The sequence below is a fragment of the Sminthopsis crassicaudata genome, chromosome 4, assembly GCF_048593235.1.
Source record: "Sminthopsis crassicaudata isolate SCR6 chromosome 4, ASM4859323v1, whole genome shotgun sequence".
Lineage (NCBI taxonomy): Eukaryota > Metazoa > Chordata > Mammalia > Dasyuromorphia > Dasyuridae > Sminthopsis > Sminthopsis crassicaudata.
Window position 1 is genome coordinate 440,704,139 of NC_133620.1, and position 24,017 is coordinate 440,728,155.

At 37.8% G+C, this 24,017-nt stretch overlaps 1 protein-coding gene across 1 annotated transcript in view; it reads right to left on the bottom strand.

The window, feature by feature from the left end:
- Positions 1 to 369: 369 nt before the first annotated feature.
- RNF115 (ring finger protein 115) overlaps positions 370 to 24,017 on the bottom strand; it is a 50,901-nt gene continuing 27,253 nt past the window's right edge. Inside the window, exons 3-9 of the mRNA XM_074263293.1 lie at positions 20,152 to 20,209; positions 10,559 to 10,770; positions 6,874 to 6,945; positions 6,384 to 6,456; positions 5,593 to 5,686; positions 3,289 to 3,404; positions 370 to 1,644 (exon numbers count right to left, since the gene is read on the bottom strand). Of these exons, the coding sequence (XP_074119394.1) occupies positions 1,513 to 1,644; positions 3,289 to 3,404; positions 5,593 to 5,686; positions 6,384 to 6,456; positions 6,874 to 6,945; positions 10,559 to 10,770; positions 20,152 to 20,209 (757 nt within the window). The 3' untranslated portion in view covers positions 370 to 1,512. The remainder of the gene's footprint in view (positions 1,645 to 3,288; positions 3,405 to 5,592; positions 5,687 to 6,383; positions 6,457 to 6,873; positions 6,946 to 10,558; positions 10,771 to 20,151; positions 20,210 to 24,017) is intronic.

Consider the following 24,017-nt stretch of genomic DNA (forward strand, 5'->3'; position numbering starts at 1 on the left):
TGCTAGCCCTGCCTTTCAACAATGGCCCCTGCTCTTGCTGCTTTCACTTATACATACGGCAATAGCTCTGTGCCAAAAAGACATCCTAAAAAACTGAGCTACAGTTCACAATGTTCACTGAAAAAGAAAAAAAGAGGGTGTAGGGTGGGAAACCAGTAAGCCAAGAAATGATTAAGATTCTCCTCCTAAGATATTTGATTATCAAATGACTCTTCCTCAGGTTTGCCTTCAAAACCCCTATATTCACCCCAGGGGGCAGTTGAGACCTCCATAGATAATGCACCCAACCCTCCCCAGCCCCAGCATGGCCTCCTGGACCAGTCCCATAGCCCCACTATTCCCATGTGATACTCTGAAGCTCCAACAATATTCATTACCTTATTCATTTATTCAACTTTAGAAAATGAATGCTCCACAGAGCTGTGTACATGTGTATAGGGATGATTTTAGGTTAACAGAGTAGGACCTTAATTCAGTTATCTCCTTCAGTCGAGTGCTCTTGAGTCTGGCTACGAATGGTATGACTCTAACAGCAGCAAGAACCAGGAAGAACAGCAAAGGTTTACAAGTGAAATGTGTTTAAAAAAAAAAAAAAAAGTTTAAAAAGAGACAACATAAAAATCTAAATTCCTGAAGACCAATGAATTATCAAGTACCAATGAACACACTTAAGCATTAACGCACCAACCCGCTCATTTCTCGAAGAGATGTCTTCAGGAGGTTCCCAGGACAACAGGAAGGAAATAAGGAACCTACTGTGAGTCAAGGGCAATTACAGACTCTAAACCTAAGAGTTCTCTGTCCCATTAGCTTTCATCCTGCTTTAACTCTTTCCCAACAAAGGGGGCAAGGCAGAGTCCCAGCTAAACTGTAAGAAAATGCCATATTTTCATCTTGAGGGGCACTGCCTCCTCCTGAAGTATTTTAAAAAGAAAAATGAGCAAAACTAAAGAGATGGACTAATCAGCCACTTTTTCTTTCCCATTTTAACTGTCCTTCAGTTTGTTTTTGGAAGCTTAAGTCAAAGCTCTGGCTTTATTTGACCTGATTTCATGGCTAATCCAGCTAGGAGTCACTTTCACCCAGTTAACACAAATACTTTATGCCAATAGGACCATGGGGTTTTGGTTCTACTGTATTTACTTTAAAATACACTGATGAGGGAGATGGAGGCTAGGGAGAAAGCAGAACCTCCATTACAAGGCAGCATGACAGCAAAACCCTAACTAGACCTTTAACAAATTTATTTCATTCTGAAAGAAACACATAATTAATTTTCACAAGTATAAAATCAAGTCATCACTCTGAATTCAGGAATAAGAGAGGCATTCAGCTGTAGATACAATTCCATCTGTAAATGGCTAACTTTAAATTTGGAAAGGGACAGCACTCATTGCATTAATATTATGGGTTGGGATTTCTGGTGAAGTTCCTATATCCACATACTATTTTTTATACAATGTACATTTGTAGTTAAGTCTACCACGGCCCCAGCTCAATGGGTCTTGAGCTTCAGAAAGTCCATGGGTCATGTAGTTGGCTGTCACTGCTATAGCCACTGCTTGAAGAGGCCTCGCTGTTTGGTGTTTGCCGAGTTGAGTCCTCACCATTTAAGCTCTTCCTGCAAACAGGACACGTGTCATGCTGAAACACAGACACCAAAGGAAAAATGAGTAGCCTGATTTGAAAAAAAGAAAATAAATGGGTAGAAAAAAAACAAGGTATAATTAAAAGAAAAATTATAATGAAAAGTCGGGGGAGTGAACAGAGCAATGTTTCTTAAAGTATAGTTCAAAGAACTCTATGATCTACCTCAAGATTTTGTCAAAGATACCTTGAGATCAAAACTCTTTTCATAACAATTCTGGGATGTTATTGCCTATTAAAATACTTCTTTCTTTTCCAACTATATATCTGTATGAGGGCAAACTTTCTGCATCTAATTCAACCAAAATAATATATCACAACAGATATTGCAAAAGCAAATGCAAGAATATAGCTGTCTTTCATTAAGTTTGCAAAAATAGACAAAATTCTCAATAATTTTTTTGTTTTAAAAAATGTTAATTAGTTTGCCATAAAAATTTTTTAATTTAAAAAGTATTTTTTAATTATCAGTTTTAATTTCTAATACAGATATAATCCACTTAAACAAAAGGTCTTAGGTACTATGCTATGTCCTATGACATAGCATAGTACCTGGAACATAGTATTTAATAATTTTATTTATTTAATAATTGTTTATTGTACTTAGCGGGTTAAGGATTTTTAATTTTTAAGAATATAAAGAGGTCCCAAGACCAAGTCAGAAAACCACTGATATAAATCATATTTAAGCATGTACAATATTTTGGTCACAAGAGGCAATCTAACAGCTGCTGTGAGTACTGAGGTCTTTATCCCAAAGAAATCAAAGAGAAACGAAAAAGGATGCATAGGTATAAAAATATTTATAACATGTTTTTGTGGTAGACAAAAAAAAAAATACAAAGGGAATGTCCATCAATTGGAGATAGGCTGATAAATTACAGCATATGAATGAGATGGAATTTAAGCACACTATCAGAAATGATGAAAGAAATGATATCAAGGAAACCTATAGAGACTCACATGAAATGACAGTGAATTCAACAGAAGAACAATTTATGCAATAACAACACTATAAAAACAAACCACTCTGAAATAATTAAGACCTCTGACCCACAAAATGATCAAGCAGGACTCCAGAGCACCAACGAAGCCCTCTACTCTCCTCTGACAGACAAGTGATGGCTCCACAATCCAGAATAAGACACAGATTGTTGGGTATGGCCAATGGGAGAGTTTGTTTTGCTTAACTATGCACATTTGTTGCATGTTTTTAATGATAGAAGACTGGGAGAAATATGTCTATTCACTGGAAAAAATTCCTGCTGTGAGGCCCTGGGTCAAAACAAGTAGTTGAGCTCAAACTTCACGAAGAGCTGAGACAGCTTCACTAGAAACCAGAACACCCAGTTTCAACTGGCACACATTACTATTACTTCTCCATTCATTGTACCAAAGAGAACTAAAACAAAATGATGGCAAAAGGAAAAAGGTTGAAAAATAGCTGCTGCATCCTATTTGGCCTATAACAGATGTACAGGCGCCAAGCAACAATCATTTTCTAAAAATCAACCAAGGTTTTACTCGGGTCTGAGTCAGGGAAATAGGAGGCTAAAACTGTATTTGGTTCCTCTCCATATTGTGCTCTTCCTAATCTTGCTCATGCTATATGACAGCCCAGGAGTTGGGAACCAAACTCACCAGTTCCAACCATGGCACAATACAGCTGCTGTGAAAGAAGTGGTTGCAAGGCAACTGCCGGACTTGCTCTTCGACTGTGTAGTCTTCTTTGCACACTGGACACTCCAAACCCGTATCTGTAAAAGGAGAATACATGTCATGAAATGCATATGCAAAAGGAAGGGCCTAGACTTGGCCCTGTCTTCTCAGTAATAGCACACAGAGAAAAAGTGGGAGGAGAGAGTAGGTGGTGGGCAGCCTTGTGAATTTTAATCCAAAATGGAGGAAGGAAAGGAAAATGGAAGGGAAGAAGATCCTCTCCAACACAAACTTGGATCTAAGCTAATTAGGCCTGGAGTTTTCAATCAAAGATTGAAAAAATCTCATTGAAATTATGTTTCCTAATAAATAGAAAAACCAGGGAAACATATCTCCGTAAACCTTTTGCTGCCAGGTAAATAAAACCTCTGAGGCTGTCTGCTTCCATCCAGAAAACAATGGTGTTCTCCCACCAGGAAGTGATTCACTCTTGGCACATTTAAGGACTCCTGGCTCAACGTCTCTGGTCACCGCTCTGTTATCCCCAACCACTGCCATTCTCTTCCCAACCCAAAGTCTGCTGGCACAAGGTGCTGGGTGAGGGCCTGACCACGAGGGGGCAGTGTGGAACCACAACACAGACTCCCTTGGGGTAGGCTCTGCAGCTGGGCAGAGCCAGACTCAGAAGGGCACCATGGATTGGCAGGGAAGAGATGCCAGCCATAGCAGGCTCCTTTCTAGTGGCTCAACCTCCCCCTCTTGCTCACAGCCTTCCTGCTGTGGGCAGATGGCAGAGGGGATTCTGCCATAAAGGGAGGCAGCTATTGTGTCCCCAAGAGCAGAACTCCCCAAAAAGCACTGTGATGTACCTGCACACCTATTATATGAAAGAATTAAAGGATATGGGGTTTGCTCTTCCTTCAATATCCTCACAATATTAATATCCTTCTCTCCTTTCTCTCTCTCTCTCTTTTCACCCACACCCACTCCTAAATCACTCTAACTCCTTCCTAGTTCACCTTTCTGACATCAATCCCTTTCCCAATCCAATCTATCTTACTACTTCCAGATTAAGCTTCCCAAAATAAAACTTTCTTCATATTACTCCTCCCCTATACTCACTGCCACTTGGAGGTATTATCACCATTATTTCAAATTCAATTTGATTAAAGGTATATTTTATTTTCCTTCCTACAGGAACTCCCACTACAAACTTCCCTATAATTGGGACATCAAGGCCCTCAAACCTATGTGGAATTCCTTCTTTAAAATGTCTCTAACATATATTCTCTGCTTTCTTACTACTCCTTTCAGATATTTCCTCTTAATTCATCCTACCAAGGGATATCAGAACAATCTTCTTAAAAGGCAGATTTAGTCTTGTCAAGAATTGTTCTAGAATCAGCAGTGACTCCCTACTATGGTCTACCTTAGTAACTAAACACAAGCTGCCCTGCCTGGCTATCAAAGCCTTCTAAAATCCACTTATTTAAACTTAATTCTGTTTGGAGTACACAACACCAGTCCAGTTTCTTCAAACTGCATACTAATTCTCACTTATTACTTTGTTGGTATTAGGTCTCTCAATCTTCAAGATTTAGCTCAAACCTCATCTCCTTTCTCTAGTCTTTACCAACTATTCCAAAGTCATCCCATTTCTAGGAGATACCCCCTTCTCTGCAATTCTGATGGAAGGAATAACCCAGATAAGTGCTATCAAAGTGCTAAGAACATCAAAGGTATTCAACATACATGCTGGTCAATCAGCACATTCTCTACATCTGTCCCTCAGGACCAGCTCCAGTCGTCCTAAACTAGATCTTGCCAATGGATTCAGATGACTCTGGAGGAGAAAATGAGGCTGGTGACTTTGCACAGCCCTCCTTTGCTTTTTTTTGGACTGAGGCAATTGGGGTTAAGTGACTTGTCCAGGGTCACACAGCTAGGAAGTGTTAAGTGTCCAAGACCAGATTTGAACTCGGGTCCTCCTGACTTCAGGGCTGGTGCTCTATCCACTGTACTAGCTAGCTGCCCCTGTTCTCCCTCACTTAAACCAAATCACTTGCATCAAGTCATCATCTCCCCAGCATCCCAGTCCTCTTCGAGAATGAAGGACAAACAACAATATATCTTCCCCTACCTAGGACTAACATAAATATATAGGACTGAGGTGGAACTAAGGGAATATCCACCTTATCAAATGGAGCCTAAAGATTCTAATAAAAGAAGATTGAAATCCTGAATAACAAAATGAAAAGAAGATAACAGATAAGAAAATTAACCTACCAACTTGTTCCTGAGTTACTGTCACTGTTGGAAGAGATGTGATCTTTTCTTTATCAGCTGGGGGAGGTCCAGTATTTTCCAACTGTCCTAAGAGCTGCAAAAGAAAAATGTAGACAATACTTAAAATAAAAAGTAGCTAATACAGTAGAAGTTGGATGATAGTAATGAGGAACATTTTCTCTGTTTTGACCTCTACTAGACTTTGAGAAACATGGGTTTCCCTCCTCTTGCTCTGGAGACACTTAAGGTTGTCTTCCAAAGCATCAGATCAGGTTGATCTCACATTAGAGTTAATTAGGGGCTCGTCATTGCTCAGCTGAGACACAAGTGGGCCAAAACTTGGTCACAAGGTAACTTAAAAAGTGGAGAGGTAATACTATAAAAAAGATCATAGGCTAGTTCATAGTAATAGCTACTGACTGGCAAACCTCACCAATAAACAGAAAGGCAGTGGTGGAAAAGGAGGAATGAGATAAAGTTTGGCAATCTACAAAGTCAATGAGTAAATTCATCTAAATACACATATACAGAAGTTTGTTACTAGAGAATACCCCTCTCACATCATCTTTCAGGAAATCATTTAAACTCCAAAAGTACATGGAAACCACTTTCCAGACAAAATGCACCACACCCATTTCATATCAAATGGAAATTCAGATTCAGGAACTGGGAAAAGTTGTAAATAGTGGTGACTTCAAGTACTTTCATAGAAGCACTTATAAAAAGAGGAAGGAAAGCCTAGGACCCAGGGAACACAAAGAATAGACATCCTCACAAAGGCAGCTCCTCACCTGGGTGACAATGGCATCAAGCCCCGCCTGACCCCAGGCATAGTCCCCGGGATTGGAGTGCAGCATCCCACTCCTGCAGATGGGATGAGATAAACAGCATTAGGAGGGGTCACCTTGCCAAGCCCCAGGAAGAACTGGCAAAGGGACCCCAATTTGGGGAATTCTCTAAATTTGGGCTCCTCTAAAACCAGGTGAAAAGGAATTCCTCAAATTATCTAAGTGGAATCAGAAGGGTGGAAATGTTTTTATCTCTAAGAATTTGCTTTTTACATACTAAATTGAGCACAAAAAGAGAATTTCACCATATGGGAAATAGAAGACATCAGAGCAAAATTCAAAAATCGAAATGAAATAAAACCCACCCACCTACCTGTGGGCCCTATCTAGAAGTTCACCAATGGCTGCTCTCTTCACCATGAGTAGGACAGAGGGGTAGCATCAAGAATGGCATCACTGAACTTAATAAAACAAAGGGCAAATGGTGACTTACCATGAAAAAGGGTGAGGGGAGCCAGGAATTGCTGAATTTGCAAAGAATCCTGCAAAGATCTGTTGTATTATTCTGTTAGAAAAGAGAGGGGAAAAGCACATAGAATCAAATAAAGCAAAAAAAAAAAAAAAAAAAAGCTTCTACAAGTCAAGATAACATAAAAAAATGATAGGTGTGAACCTAATCAGTCCTCCAAACAACAGTTTCCACTGAAACCACTATATAAATTGTAGCCAAAATAAATAAATGTATAGTACTACACCAAAAATTCATGTGGAAATCTTCTACATTGTTGTAGTGATTGATTTCCTATAAAGTTGATCCAAAGCAAGATCTTAAGTCTTTATAGTCACTACAAACAAAGTGCCAAGCCAGATGTGGTCATCCTTGAGTGTCCTATCACCCTAGGATGACTCTTCAATTCAATTGCTGCTTCTCAGTCAACACTACTTGGACATCTTTTATGAAATACCTGAAGTCTAAGACCAGTCTGTTGGCTTTCATTTTGACAACAGAGGTAACACATTATAATTATCTCTACCTTTTTTTTTTTAACTTTAAATTAGGTCTCTTTGTGTTTAAGAACCCAAATTATTCTCACTCACTGAAATAATGAAAAACCGCCTAGATTTTCTCATCAAGCCATTATAATGTTGCATTTTACAATATTACAATAGTATGCAACTATTATATTTTATCAACTCCAGTTTGCCTGACAGAGGACTGGAGTGTGGAGTACCCAACCTCTCCCAAATAATTCATTTATATATATAAATATATATATGAGAGATCACAGAGAGAGAGAGAGAAAGAGAGGGAGAGAGAGAGAGAGAACGAGAGAACATGAATGCACTCAGGGCCTGGGCTGTGCAGATTACCCATCACACTTTCCATCTGCTACTGTTTGCACTCCACTGAACAACATGCCCCTGAAGACCCTCTTGGGTCTTCCTCTTTCCCTCTTCCCAGCTTCCTTTTGCATATTGTCTTCCCCCCTCATTGGACTATAAGCTTCTTGAGGATAGAAACTGTCTTATTTCTAGATCTAGTGTTTGGCATCATAACTGGCAAAAAGCGGGTGCTCAATTACATATTTATTGAACTGAATAGACAGTATAATGTCACATATTTAGTAGCTGTTAAAATTTCCATAACAAAAAATTATGTTAATCAAGGTTTCAAGTTCAGTTTCCTGTGCCACCTGGAGAGCATGAAGCGTTCTCATTTTTATCTTGGTCTTCTCAATAGTGTTTTCTGTCAACGAGCACATCTACATTGCAGAAATTCATGGGCCGAGGCTGAGAAGTCTATACTATTGAGAATACAATGCTTGAATCATCAACCAGGGCCAGAAAGACAGCAATAATAATAGCTCTCATTTATGAAGTAATGAGATCTGCAAAATGCTCTACATAAGTCATTACTGTGGACAAGGAAAAGCAGTCCTCGTTAGTACATAAAGAAATGAAACAAAAACACCACAGTACTAAAAAAGTTCCTATAATTATAACTTTAAATCCATTTCTGAACTAGTTTCGGGGGCACAAAATCTTAATTCCTCCTGGGTTTTCTAAAGCCACACTAGTCTGTCTGGTCCTGCACCACATGGAAAGTCTTCAAGTCTAGGTCTGTATTATCTGCCATTCAAATTTAAGGTATGTTTATCATTGGAGACACTAATCAGCATAAAGTTGTTTATCATGCCATAGCAAATCATAAGCTTATCTACCCAAGTTCTTTGTTGCAACAAAAAACTGGAAAATGGCAGAACAAATTATGCAAGTTTATAATATTCACCATTCATGATGGTGAATATGCTTTCTGAATTCAGATTCAGAAAACTGATAACAATTGTGCCCTAAGAAATAATTTTAAAGCAAGACTTATATGAACTGATTCAAAATGAACACAATCCGGAGAATGATTCATACAACTTACTTCCTTATAGAGGCATAATGGACCCAAGGTCAAAAACAAAACATATGTTACTGAACATACCCAATGTAGGGATGTGCTTTACATATTTGTTATAAAGGATTTCTTTATTTTTTCTCCAACATGAGGAGAAAATGCTGGTTAATTTTTAAAGGATAGAGGAAGTTATAACCTGTATCCATAGAAGTGATACCTGTACTTCTTTTAGATGAAATAGCTGCTTGACACTGCAGGCCACTCAAGTAGCACTTTTTACTTGAAAAGGAGAAGGATGTGTCAATAAGAAACAATAAAGCCTGATTTATTTTTATTTTTATTTTTTGCTGGAGTAAAAAGGAAAAGGTTTAACCTGGGAAGTTTTTCAAGCTGCCATCTATTGGTGTGGCAAGGATTTCAAAAAATAAAAAGCTTTAAACCCTGAATTCCACCTATTCATTGGCTCCCACAGGCTCATGGATTCAGATATGCCAGTAATCTCAGAAGATATCTAGTTCAATTGCCTACATATTATAGATTAGAAGCTCGCCCAACACCCTATAGGGAATAACGGGCTGAAGTGCCCTGTTGTTATTCCCACTGCAAACTGACCCAGCTCTCACAAAATTCTTGAACATCCCGTTTTCAGGGATTTGCCCAGAACAATAAATTAATCATTTTTTTTTCCTGTTATTGGCACCTAACAGAATTGAGCACAAAATATTTTGATATCAGGTTATTGTGTTGTTTTGTAGAAGTAGAATGTCTTGCCTTGAGAAATGGAAGTGTCCTACTATAGTAATTATCAGGATCATCTGAATGCCTCATGGCTCCATTTTCCTGAAGAGTTAGTTCTCAATTCCCAGAGAAGCCAATACTTACACTATTCCGACATTACCATTAAGAATAAAAATTCTTTTTCACTTGCTGTCTCTTAGATTTCCCCTTCTCCAACCTAAGAGGAATGGTAAATGCTTAAAGGAACCAGGTAGCACCACAGTACATAGAATGGTAGGCCTGAAGTCTGGCCTTCTGAGTTAAAATCTGACTTCACACACTTCCTAGCTGTGTGACCCTGGGCAAGTCATTTCTCTATGCCTGTCTGTTTCCTCATCTGTAAAATGAGCCAGAGAAGAAAATGACAAACATCCAGCTATCTCTGTTTTATTAACCTCAAATAGGGTCACAGAGTCGCACACAACTAAAATGTCCAAAAAATAACAAATATTTAAAAATATAAATGGAGGGCATCATTTAGTAGAAAGTAGTAGAAAGAGTAGAAAGGTTGGGGAACTTGGGAGTCAAGTCAAGATTTGGGATTCAAATCCTACCCCAACACTTACTAGCTCTAAATTATGAGCCAAAGGAAGAGGCTTGGATCCCAGTGATCCTACTTTGTCTTTTTTTTGTGTATGCTTTGTTAACTAAGGATCAAATAAGAGAATATTTGTAAAGCATTTTGGACAGTGCCTTCACTATCATTGGATCCAAGTGATTCTTTCAAAGCTAATAATTCTAACATACACCTCAGCCCAAGGTCGGCAAGCTCTATTTATGTGTATGCTGATGAGAAGTCAAGGTATTCATTCTATAGACAGCAGACATTTTCTTCTTAAGGAACATGGATGTGTTATTTTGGAAACTGTTTCTTATCAAGCAGAGAAGCTAAGATTGATGAGCTCTAGAAAAAAATGGCTTACAGTCTCGGCAAGGTTACCCAGAAAACAAAAATTACCACAACTGTTTTTAAAATGTCTTCAAACTTGACACTTACCCCTCAATTGCTGGAGACCGGTCAGGTCGAGAACTCCCCCGAGATCGGTACCTCCTGGTCATTGGCAGTCTGGGGGGCCTGCTGGGTCCCCAAAGATCTGCAAGAGTTTGATGACCTCGTTCATTATCTCTAATGTCTTGTTCCAGTGTACTGTTACTCAGAAATGGTCTAAAATCTGGGAAAAACATTGTGTGGTCCAAATGGTCCCAGAGCTGGTGAAAGTAAGAGACAGAGAACAAAGAATGAGACAAAAAACAAGCTCAAACTTGCTAATTTTCCAAATCTGGCAAATATGCAAGCTTTTTCCAATTTCATGAAAAAGAAGTATGTTCTCAAAAGTAAATTCCATACACAAGAAAACCACTAATTAAATAAAGTTCATTCATTTAAGAGCCAAGATCATAGTTGTAAAAATTTCTTTTCTAACATCTAGGTCACATTCACATGCTTCTTAACCAGTCTCATTCTTGGGACTTAATTTGAGTGATAACAGACTCTGGCTACATATTCACCTAATCACTGAGGATTAAACCTCATGGTTGGGTACATGTAAGAAGAAAATATCATCTGTAGATTCTACTCGATTTGCAAGAGCCCCAAATCTTCTTCCGCCTTCCCCAAATACTACAGGACTCTCCCATAGTAAAGTTTCTGTTTCTAAATATGTTTTCATAAAAAGGGTTAGTTTTCTTTTTATTCTATCTTTCAAGAGGAAGAACATTACATAATGAATCAAAATTGAAAGAAAAATCAATCTGAAAATTTCTTAAATTTTAGATGGTTTGTCAGGTAGTTTTTAGGTTCAACAGAAATTCCTTTTAGAATTATTTAACCCTGGTAACACCAATTTGTTTATTTTACACACACACACAAGCTCACAAGTACAATGTAGAACCAGCCATGAACTCTAATTTAAAGACTGCTCCAGCTAATAAGCAGGGCTGTTTTGACAGATTCTAACCAGCTAGACAAAATTCAAGAATGGGCCCCCCCAGGCAGACTGCTTTGCAGTTGTCTGAGGACCAGCACAGCTAAGTCTGCAGAAGCTCATCATCAGGCTGGCAACAATATGATGGATTTTGGGACCAGAGCAATTCTGGATGACCTGTGATGTAGGAGGTATCTACACTGATGACATAAAAGAGAATTTTTAAGATATAAGGTGGGGGCAAAAGGACATAGGTTCAAATCCCAGCTCAGCCATTTACTTCCTACATAATCTTGAACAAGTTATTTTCTTTTTTTAAAAATCTTGTTAAAATATGCTAAATCCAACACACACACACACACACACACACACACACACACACACACACACACACACACACACATGTATTTATACAATTATCTTGCTGCACAAGAAAAATAGGATCAAAAAAGAAAATAAGAAAACAAAATGCAAGCCAATGAAAACAAAGAGTGAAAATGTTATGTTATGATCCACAATACAGTTCCTATAGTCCTTTCTCTAGATGCCTCTCCATCACAAGGTCATTGGAACTAGCCTCAATCATCGCATTGTTGGAAAGAGTCACATCCATCAAATAATTTTCTTTATAATAATCTCTAGGTTCTGCTCGCTTCACTCAGCATCAGTCCATGTAAATCTCTCCAGGCCTCTCTAAAATCATCCTGCTGATCGTTTCTTACAGCAATAATATTCCATAACATTAATGTACCACAATTTATTCAGCTCCAACTAAAGGGCAACCACTTAGTTTCTAGTTTCTTAAGCAAGTCATTTTCAATCTCTCTAGAGAAGAGAACCTGGTGGGGAGAGGAGGAAAAGGAAGAAGAGAAGAGAGAAAGGGAAAGGTAGAGAGAGGAACAGGGAAAAAGTGTGTGTGTGTGTGTGTGTGTGTGTGTGTGTGTGTGTGTGTGTGTGTGTGTGTGTGTGTAAGAGAGAGAGAGAGAGATACTATATAAAATATCATCTCTTACCTCTCATGAACATTCCCCACTCACAACATTCTTCAGGCCCTGATTCCTAAAACATGTCCACCTCAATCTCTAATTTCCTCCTTCTGGAAAGCATCTCCTAGCTCAGAGTTCTGAGTTCAAATGGCACTGTGGTATGCTCTTGAGCAAGACTTTAGGTGAAGCCTATGGACCCTTTCTCAAAATAATGTCTTTAAATAATTGAAGGAAATCCTTAATTTCAGTTGGGATAATGAATATAAAAATGGCTCTTTTTTCCCATCAAAGTTAACAGGCCTCTTGAAATATATCCACAAACCCTCTGAGGCTGATAGACCCAGATCAAGAGAACCCATCCTCTTCTTCTAGGTTGTTGTTGTTCAGTTATATGATATTCTTCATGACTCCATGGACATTAATGCACCACACTTCCTCAGCCACGATCTCAGAATATTTTGCCATTATTTCTTTCTCTTAGGGAGGAATTTGTGGCCAAAGAACTATAGAACATTATGAAATGCAAGATGGGTAACTCTGATTATATTTAAAAGGTTTTGCATAAATAAAACCAATGTAGCCAAGATTAGAAGGGAAGCATAATGGTAGGAAAAATTTTTTTACAACCAGTCTTTCGTATAAACACTTCACTTCTAAAATACAATAAAGAACTGAGTCAAATTTATAAGAATACAATTGATAAATGGTAAAAGAATATGAAAAGACAATTTCCAGACGAAGAAATTAAAGTCATCTATAGTCATGTATAAAAATGCTCTAAATCACTCTTGGTTAGAGAAATTCAAATTAAAACAGACTCTGAAGTACCACCTCACACTGCTCAGACTGGCTAAGATGACAGGAAAAGATAATGATAGATGTTGGAGGGGATGTGGGAAAACTGGGACACTCACACATTATTGGTGGAATTGTGAAATGGCCCAACTATTTTGGAGAGCAATTTGGAACTATACCCAAAGGGCTATAAATCTGTAAATACCCTTTGATCCAGCAGTATCTCTGCTGGGTCTGTATCCCAATGAAATCATTTTAAAAATCATTAAAAAAAAAAAAAAAAAAAGATCCATATTGCAAAAAATGTAGCAGCTCTTTTGGGGTGGCAAAGATTTAAAAATGATGGGATGCACATCAATTGGGAAATGACTGAATAAGGTATGGTATATGAAAGTAATGGAATATTGTTCTAGGAAAAACTGATGAATGGTGTGATTTCAAAAAAGGCTTGGCAAGATTTATATGAACTGATACTGAGTGAAATAAGCAGAACCAGGACTACATTGTACACAGCAACAGCAAGATTATGTAGTGATTAACTATGATAAGACTTGGTTCCCAGGACTTCTGAGGTCCAAGGTAATTTCAATAAACTTTGGCTGGAAAATGCTATCTGGATCCAGAGAGAAAATCATGGACACTGAATGTAAATTAGCACATTCCATGTTCATTTTTTTTCCCCTTCTGTTTTTTTTCTTCTGGTTTTTCCCTTTTGTTCTGATTTTTCTCTCCCAACATGATTCATTTGGAAATATGTAAAAAACGAATATACATGTATAACAACAACAACAAAAAGTAACAGGAGAAAATAAAAATAAAGTAACAGAGGCAGGAGATTTTTTTTTTTAAATCATTTCCTCATATTATTGTTCTGTAAGAAATGACCAACAGGACAGACCAGGAGGTCATTATATACTTCAACAACAATACTATGATCAATTCTGATGGACGTGGTTTTCTTCAACAATGAGATGAACCAAATCAGTTCCATTTGTTCAATAATGAAGAGAACCAGCTACACCCGGCGAAAGAACTCTGGGAAATGAGTGTGAACCACAACATAGCATTTCCACTCCCTCTGTTTTTATCCACTTGCATTTTTGATTTTCTTCTCAGGTTATTTTTACCTTATTTCTAAGTCTGATTTTTCTTGTGCAGCAAAATAACTATGGATATATAAACATATATTGTATTTAACATATAATTTAACATATTTAACATGTATGAGTCTACCTGCTATCTAGGGGAGGAGGTGGGGGGAAACAGGGAAAAATTGGAACAGACGATTTTGCAAGGGTCAATGCTGAAAAAATTACCCATGCATACATCTTGTAAATAAAAAGCTACAATTAAAAAAAAAAAAAAAAAAAAAAAAAAACCTCATTTCCTTTCCCAGTGGATTTAAGGCAAACAGAGGAGAAGTCACTCATCCAGAGTTTCATAGCTAGTTTAAGTGTCCGAGGCTAAATTTTAACTCAGGTTTTTCTGACTCCAGGGCTCAGCGCTCTATCCACTGAGCCATCTAACTGCTTCTAAGAACTTTAGGCAATAGCAGGAGTCCGTATCCAACTATTACGTATTCCCCAGACCATCACTGTGATAGGACCTGGACTTCTCCAGAATCATCTGAGAGACAAGAGTTTCAAGTTCAGCTGTGTTAACATCAGGCAAGTTGGATCTTTTCTTTTTTTTTTCCCTTAATAACTTACTCCTGGTTATCTCAAAGATCAATGGCTTCTGATCTGCAAGAGGAGTCTAAAACTTTTAATTCTAACTGTCTAGAATTGTCAGTGAATCCAACTCAAACACATCTGTCCTCAAGGGGAAGCAATATCCCCAGAGCAGCCACCTCTATGATTCTCTGGTCTGATTCCACAACTTTTACAACAGCACAACATAATGTGACATCTGCTGTATTTACAGCAGTATTTAAAATTTACAGTATTTAAAATACAAGGGGGGGGGGAATATGGTTTATTTCAAGAATTTCCCCAGTTATAAAATGTCACAGGATTTTCCCTGAGAAATAACATGAACTGGATAGAAAATTCTAACATCCTCCATTTCCTACTCAAAATATCAAAAATGTCATTTTAAAGCTAAACGGAGTACTTTTCTAAGATTTTTACATGGCATACAATTTCTTCACTTGTGCCTTCAACTTCTCACCAAATGTCATGTTATCCCTAGAACTTTGTATTTGGCTCTACTTGGTTCATTTTTTGTCAATGACTTGCATGAAAGCATGGATTGCAAGCAAGTCTAACAAATTTACAACAGATTTCAGATTACTTAATGAATTAATTACTTAATGAAACTATTTGGCTGGATATTAGTAGGATTAAACTGAATTGGAATAAATGTCAAATCCTACAATGTGGCTTCAAAAAGCAAATAAAAGGTGGGGGACATACGATTGGAGAGCAGTTGATATGAAAAAATATCCAGGGCTTCTGGAGGATTCAGAGGTCAATGAGTCAACAGGTAGCCAAACAGCTAACCCTCCCTCTCTTATAGCTCAGGCTGTATTTATGGCAGCATAGTGCCCAGGGCAAAGGAAAGAAAGCACAATGCCCTCTGACCTCACCAGGTCACATCTAGGGGAACATGATGAAATGTCACACAGCTGGAGAGAAAGTGATAAGCTAAGTTCTTCCTGTTGGGGAAGACCAGGATGGTGATGGACTTGAACCAAGATTGGATTGATTGAAGGATCTGAAGAAGACTAAGGGAAAGGAAGGCATTCTTAAATACCTGAAAATCACTGTATGGGAAGAGGGATTAGCTTTTTTCTGTAAGGAAAAACTTTCCAACAGATCTAAGTTAGAGGACCTCGATTCAACTGGCCCTATAGTATCACCCTGGGCAAGACATTCATCTCTTTAAGCCTCAATTCCTTCATCACTGGAAAATGTCAAGCAAGGAATTCACAACTAGGTATTGTTGTTTTAGATGGCAATTAGGCTATCCAGCCTCTTCCAACTCTAGCTTCTATGACCTTTATGATTTCCCTGAAGGATCCAGTGTGTACTCTGCTAAATTCAGAGATCAAATTCAAAACCAGCTGTGATAATTAGAAAATTTCCAAGAACCAACCATACCAAGATCTGCTCAAAGCTCCCTAAAACCCACACAGTGCTCTTCCCTCATCCCTGAAGTCATCTATCCTATCAGCCACTTTGGCTCTGAAACAATATACAGATAAGATTTAAGAGTCTTGGTTTCCATTTCTCACTGGCACACATAAACAGTCAGCCACTTTTAAGAGACTGACAAAGCCTACATGTAGCTATGGGATTCACTCCCTGCGATTCTTTTCATTCAGTTATTCAGAATGGGACATAAAACAAAAATATCAGGACAGCCTCCTCTAGTCTTTCCAAATCCCTATAAAGTGACAGTATTTCTGGGTCAGCTTCCATTATTCCTGATACACTTCTCAAATATCACCTTACAAATAAAAGTAATTTTTTCCTTCTCTTAAAAATCCCAAACTGATTTTTTTAACAGTACTATGTTCAGTATGTGAAGGAGTGAGTTACTAGCCTAGATTCTTACTAGTGTTAGTTCTTACTAGAATCTAGATTCTAGATTTTACACAATAGTCATCTAATGACAATCACCTCTTGTTGGGGGGAGCCAGTGCAAGATTAGGCCAAAGGTGAGCCACAGGGCTTGGGCTTATCCTACACCACTCTTTCTCTTAATCTGGATGCATAAGCTCTGTTGTTTTTTAAAATAAATATATTTTGGCAAATATATTTCATTATAAGTGGTTTCCTTTATAAACCTATGTAGTTTGATTTATGTATTTACTAACATTCTGAGAAGTTTATAGGTTTCACCAGATTGCTAAAAATATCCATGACATAAAGGTTAAAAATCAATTGTCATCTGAAAGATGGTAAAATCTCTTTTCCCAAATAAGTATGAATATAAGCAACAGACTACAAATTTCTTCTGAAATACTTAATTTCCTTTAAAGACTCTTCTAAGAAATCTTACCTAAAGACAAAGCCCCACTGCCATTTGCCTACCCCTAATTTTGTGTCTACTATACAATCAATACTGAAATTCTCTAAATGTATTGTTCCCACTCCTGATCCCCAAACCACTACCACTAAAGTACACTTATAAACTCATCAGCAGGGACTCTCCTTTATATCCCCTGGTGGGATTAATGATGCAAAGTACAGAGTAGGCACCTGATTAAAAACTTAATTGTTAGGGGTAGGAGGAAGAAGAAATTCCTTTTATATTCTTACTAGATAACTTAAATTTTTTAGGAATGGTAACCACAAAGAAATTACAGGATCCCAATGAAGGGCAAAACTGAGAGGGAAAGAGCACAACTGAACAGGGGTAATCAGATGTCCTGGTACAATGTAATCAGTGCCTTAAGATCATAAGACTCTACACTACAGTCTATGAGGAATGGCCTAATTATGTCCCCACTAGAGAAAGAACTCATGCCCCAGTCTTGAATCCAGCATCACTATAGTTAGGAAATTGACTCAGAGATCTCATCTCCTTCCTCAGTGTGTACTTCCTGGTCTGTCTGAATCATTCCTGCTCACCTGACACACCAATCTTCTTCTATTTATCCCAAGAGAAGAGTCAGATCTTAAGGGAGGAGAAAGATGAAATTTCTTCTGCCTTGTGTGTAACCAGCAGCTAACAGTATAATTTGTATGATCAAATGATTAATGAAGACAAGAATTTAAAGAGGCCTCCATGGCTAACTATGAGATAGATATCATGGGGGTGAAAGATAAAGAATCACCAAATCCATTAATCCAGCTTTTTCTCTCCCTAGACAACAAAAAATAAAAAGAGTACTTAACAAAGGACAGGATCTTTCTAGATATTTGAACCATGGGAATTCAGTCAGAAAGTCAATAAGCATTTGTTAAGCTTCTACTTGGTGCCAAGCTGTGGTATTCAATGACATTCAAACTGGGCATTTGGAAGGGAATTTGAAATAACAGGACACCATGATGCAATACTAGTTTGAGGCTCCAGCGTCAAGAAGAGTTCAAATCCTGCCTCAGATATCAGTTTGCGTGATCCTGAGTAGGTCAACTAACTTACTGTAGTCTCCCCTTTAAAAAGAGATAATGATAGTATGTGCTTCACAGGATTGTTGTATCAAATGAGATTAGACAAATGTCAACAAGGCCTTCTTATAATCAGACAGGGAGCACTCAAACAAGTTGTTTTTAGACTTTGTTCTTGATTCACTCATTTTCATGAATTTAAAGACATGTATCCCTAAATAAGTAAAAGCCTGAGGATCTGACTAAGAGTTTGTTAATGTTGCTCCTCTACTTGCTCATGACTTGGGAGGCTCAGATAGCTACTGAGCTATACTTATGCAATCATTTAACTTCAGAGTTGGAAGAGCCTCCAAAGGTCCCAGATTCTACCACCCACTAGAAGTATGAGGTTCTTCTACAGCATCACCTACAACAATGGTCATTCATTCATTCAGCCTCTTCTTGGGCACCTCCAATGACAGAAAACACTATTTCACGTGGCAATCCCTTCCATTTCTTGATAATTTTTAGGAAATTTCTCTTTGAACTAAAATCAAATTCCATAATTACCATCCAACTGTCCTATGTGTTGGGGGGCTACACCCTTTTTCATATGATAACCTTTCATATATTTGAAAACTATACCTGTGTTTCTGTCAGCCCTCTACCCCAAAGAGTTTTCTTCTTTAGGCTAAACATAACCAGTTCCTTTAGTAGATCCTCTTAAGGTTTCAAGTCCTCTCAATTCTCCTGCAATCCCTTCCTAAAACATGGAATCCAGCCACTTAAGGAGTTATAATGTGGAATACCACTACAGAGGAATTTTATCTTTTAAATTAAGCTTTCATCTTTCCTACTTCTAGTCTGTAAGCTCATTATTGTAATCACAACTTTATTATTATCTGACCAGAGGCAGATACAGGAGATAGTAAACAATGAAACAGAAATCAGTAGCTTATTTCCAAGCTAGGATAACCTGTAAGATGGTAACTAAAAGGTTAAAAAAGAAAAAAAAGAAAAAAAAAAAAAACTGGAAGAGGGATGCAAACAAATATCTTTTAGGACAATGGGTTAAGTTTCAAGGAGAATTACTGCACATTTAAATATTTATATGACATATATAAATAACATTTTATCTTTATAAACATAAGAGTGACTACTTATTTTCAAATTACAATCAAGTTCCTTTGTTGTAATAGGCATGTATATAATGAAGCATGTGAAAAATCTTTTGGAGACCTAAACAATGTCAAAATACTCCATCCTTATCTTCCATCCAAATTTCAACTCTCCCAATTAATGTATGATCTGTGGAATAAAACCCAGCACCCCTCCACAGCACAGCTTATTTCCTGATGACAGGGGCCAAAATGTACTCGTGGAAATACCAGCTCATCTTGAACTACACTAATTGTCATGGCAGGGCTTTAACACTGCCAATTCAAAAACACAGTTCAAGCTCATTATTCTCATACTACGTCATGCATCCCCAGAGTTTTAGCAGGGCTTTAAGCTAGTAAAGTTAAAACTACACTAACTTCTGAGTCACCCTATATGACAGAGAAAAAAGCAGAAGACAGTAAGAAAATCAACACTTGAACCCTGATAAGACTGGCAGTATGTGTCAGAGCTAAGATATTTTCTCTGAAATGGAGTTCTTACTGGAATTCACACAACCAAAGATCCAACCCCCAAAAGCCAAACTTGGCTCTCAAACAGGCCACATCCTGCCTATTTTTCATGAACACACCACTGTGTGTTCCACTATGAACTGAATTTTGGCTCAACTTTTGATACCAACAAGCTGTTCAAAGAACCCCTCCCCTCCACAGTCAAAGTAAAACTTACCTCTGCAAACTGTGTTGAAGTGTTGTCGTCTATCCCACTGCCACTGCTATCTAAAAAACTAAGGGGAAACAAGAGTAAGTAGTGATTCCATTACCAGAAATAAGTTCCTCTCCAAGAAGCTAAATTTAGACGGAGACACATGACAGCAAAAGCCTGATAAAGGGGGGGAAAAAAAAAAAAATCACCACATGGCAACTGCAAAATTACAAGGAGCTGGAATGTGGGTTATTCTGTCAAAGAAAACAAATCAAACACATTAATGTAGTACAACAAACAGAGATCAAAGTGAAGCCAAAGAATGAATGGGGGAAGGGAAAAGGAGGCAGAGAGAGATATCCACTAGCGAATAAAACATTTTTTTTCTTCTACACAAAAGGAAAAAAAAAAAGCATTCATGTCACATTTTCAACAATGTGTCACTTAAAAAAAAAAAAAATAAGTTCAACTTGCTAGCAGGAAAAAATAAGCTCTGGGACAGTAAGAACCAAGATTTTGACTCAGAATAGTTTACCCTCCTCTGAGACACAAACCTGCTAAGCAAAGGGATATGGATGCACGAAGAAAAACTTAAGCACTAGATCAGAAGGGGCGCACTGTGCGCTGCAAAGGAAACTGCCCAATACCTTTATTTCCCTTGCTGGCAGGAAATCACTGGCTGGAAAAAGGAGGTGCTTGAGATGATTTTTATTTCATGCTACATGTCCCTCTGGCAGTCACAAAACAACCTGATAAGCTGCACTTTCTCGCCTGCCAAACACCCCCAACCTGCAGCTTCACTCTGAGCATTTCTGCACCAAATTTCAACATCTCCTACTCAGCGAAGGAAGGTTAGGCTACACACAAAATTGATGGGCAATTGCTGGGACTTCTTTTGATGCAATAACAAAAATATCTTATTCACTGAATTTGAAGTCAGAGCCAATGCCCAGTCAGCTTCATCAATATGGAATTTACTTCTTAAAACATCCTATGTACTTTTTTCCACAATGGTCACCCACTCCTTGCTATTAACATTCCCCCACAAACTACCTCCTATAGGGATTTCTTTTAAGTTATAGTCCCACAAAGGAGATGGAGAAAAATTAGAGGCCCTACTTCTGCTTGCATAATTCTTATCCCTTCAAGAAGTCATTATCTAGCTTTTTCATCCCTCAGGAAGCAACAACCTTTTAAACCACTGCAAAAGTGGGTCTTGTATCATGTACTTTAAATAGTCCTTCCTTTGAGGAGAAATAACATAAGAAACACAAACAACTCTCACCAGATCTAAGAAAAGAACATAGTTTACTGTTAAGGGATTACTTAGAACCTAGAAATCTATCCTTCTCCATTTCCACCTAAAACTACACCAGACCTCTTATTGAGAGAACAAAGTCCAACACTGGATTCACAAGGCAAATCTGAATCAATGAAGCATCACTTTTAATACTAAATATAAAGATATATATGGAAAAACTACATGACCACAGGAAAATGTCTCTTTAAAATTTAAACTCCAGTGCTGCACAAGCCCAATATACCTGCACTTCTCTGGTAAAAATGTTTGGTGAATTTTCATGTTTCTCTGTTAAAGCTTTATCCAGGATGTCCCAAAAAGTCTTAGTGCAGCTTCATCCTCAAAACTCATGTTTTTTAAAACATGAGACCCATTTTTAACAACTATAGAATATTTATTTACAGGAACTCATAAAATACAATCATCTATAGCAAGAAATCAGCAAACTATGTCAAAGAGCTAAGAAGGTTAGGGAGCTAAGAATGGTTTTTTACATTTTAAATCTAAAAAGTATTCTAAGCTCAAGACATTACCAAAAAAGAGAGCCAGATGTGGTCCTCTGGCAGTAGCTTGCTGACCTCTGATCTACAGCAAGTACATAAGGTCCTTCAAATTAATATGTACAAAGCTAGGCTAGAGAAAGAAAATCTCATTGCTGTTACCTAGTCAAATATTTACAAACTAGCAAGGCTTGTGACCTTTACTCCATTATCCCTTCTCCAATAGCTCCCCAACCTAGGGGAAGTACTTCACTTAACAGACTGCTGTCTTTCTGGAGTTACCAGACCTCATGTGTCATCTGCACTTGGGCACAGCAGTGCCTGTACAGCTTTACATTTCATGTGCAATGCAGTAAATGGGAAGCACCATAAAGTTAAGAGAAGAGAGAGCTATGAAATCTAGACATCCAACGCTTCTTTTCATTTGTACTGTCAAGCTAAACTTTCCCCTTTTTAAGATAGACACTTGCCGATGAAGGTATAAAAAATTAACTTAAATGTAAAAACAAAAACAAAAACGAAACCTTGAAAAAATTAAGCCCAGCCACTACCAATCTCATTAGTTGATATGGTCTTAATGCATGCAAGACCCAAGTATCTGCAATAAGCACTGGATACATATGGAATACAAACAGAAAGTCAGCCCAAGTTAACATGCCGCCCACACGCTTTTCTGATGTCATGCCAGAATGCAGGTTTAGCTTTGCTAAAACGGCTTCCTCAGAATTGTAGTTATGGGAGCTGTGAAACTGTAGCTCTGTCCTAAATTGAACCCATGCATCAAGTGGACAAAGGATGAGGTCAGAAACTCCAGTTTATATATGCACACAATCTCCACTCATTAGTAAAAACAAACCAACAGTGTACATACTGTAAGGTGGTAGTTTTCCCCTGGGTTTGGAGGGAGCTTTCAACTTTAGGTTCTGCCAACAGCAATAGTAAAGGAATTAACAACTCTCATTAACTGTGAGAGACGCTGTGTTAACTGGCTCTAACCCAGGAAACTCTGGGTTCAAATCCTCCCTCAAATATTCTGGCAGCATTACACTGAACAAGTCTCAACCTCTTTCAGTATTCAAGATAAGTCCTCTGAACTACAGGCTCCAGAGAAGGTGGAATGGATTATTCTTATTAGGAACTAGATACAGGAGGAAATCAGGGGTTCAGTTCTTACCTCCTACCCATTAACCATTATAAGCAAATTTTGGTTCTGCAGGACTCAAAGGAGATAGGCCTGAATACATCATCTTGTTTACTTAGCTAGAAAGAATCATTAATTCAACTATCTTATCAATGACTAACTACTAAATGCTAAAAAAAGCCAATACCTAATTATCTTGAATTTAAAGGGAACATGAAAATGAAACTTTCACCTAGGATGAAATTGTTCTATTAAAATAATAAAAGAAAATGCACGTTCCTAAGCTATTAAGCCCTAAAAGATTGGCATTGTTCTTCCCCTTCCAAGCAACTTTTACTTAGTCTACCACATAAGGACAAAAATGGATAGAAATGTCTTCTTAGATTTAATGACGGTCACTTTCTTCCAGGGACTAGAAATGGAAATCTGTTTCCCTAAACAAGTTGACATTAATTTGATCCCATTATAGATAAACCCCCGTTTCTCTAAAGTATGTCAAAAGGAGGAAAACATAGTTTCTCCAATGTCAAGCGAATTCTGTTCTTTATAAATAAAGCTGCTATGAATATGTGAAACTTGCTACTCTCGCCAGAATCTACTCTCCCATGATGTAGCATAGTGACTTGGCTTTCGACAACAGGATAGATTATCATAAATCTAAAAGCATCCTAGAATCCTAAGAACAAAATGATAATCAACTAACTCTAACTGGTATGGGAATAAGAATTTCCCAGAAAATGCCATATTCCCAAAATTATTTGACTAGGGAAAATAATGGAATAAATATTTATATAGTGTTGATTATATGTCAGGCCCTGTGATAAGCACTTTATAAATCTTAGCTTACTAGATTCTCATAACAAATCTATCCCAGCTGTTATCATCCCCATTCCACAAGTGAAGAAACTGAGGCAAACAAAGGTCTAGTGACTTGCCCAAAGTGGTGGGA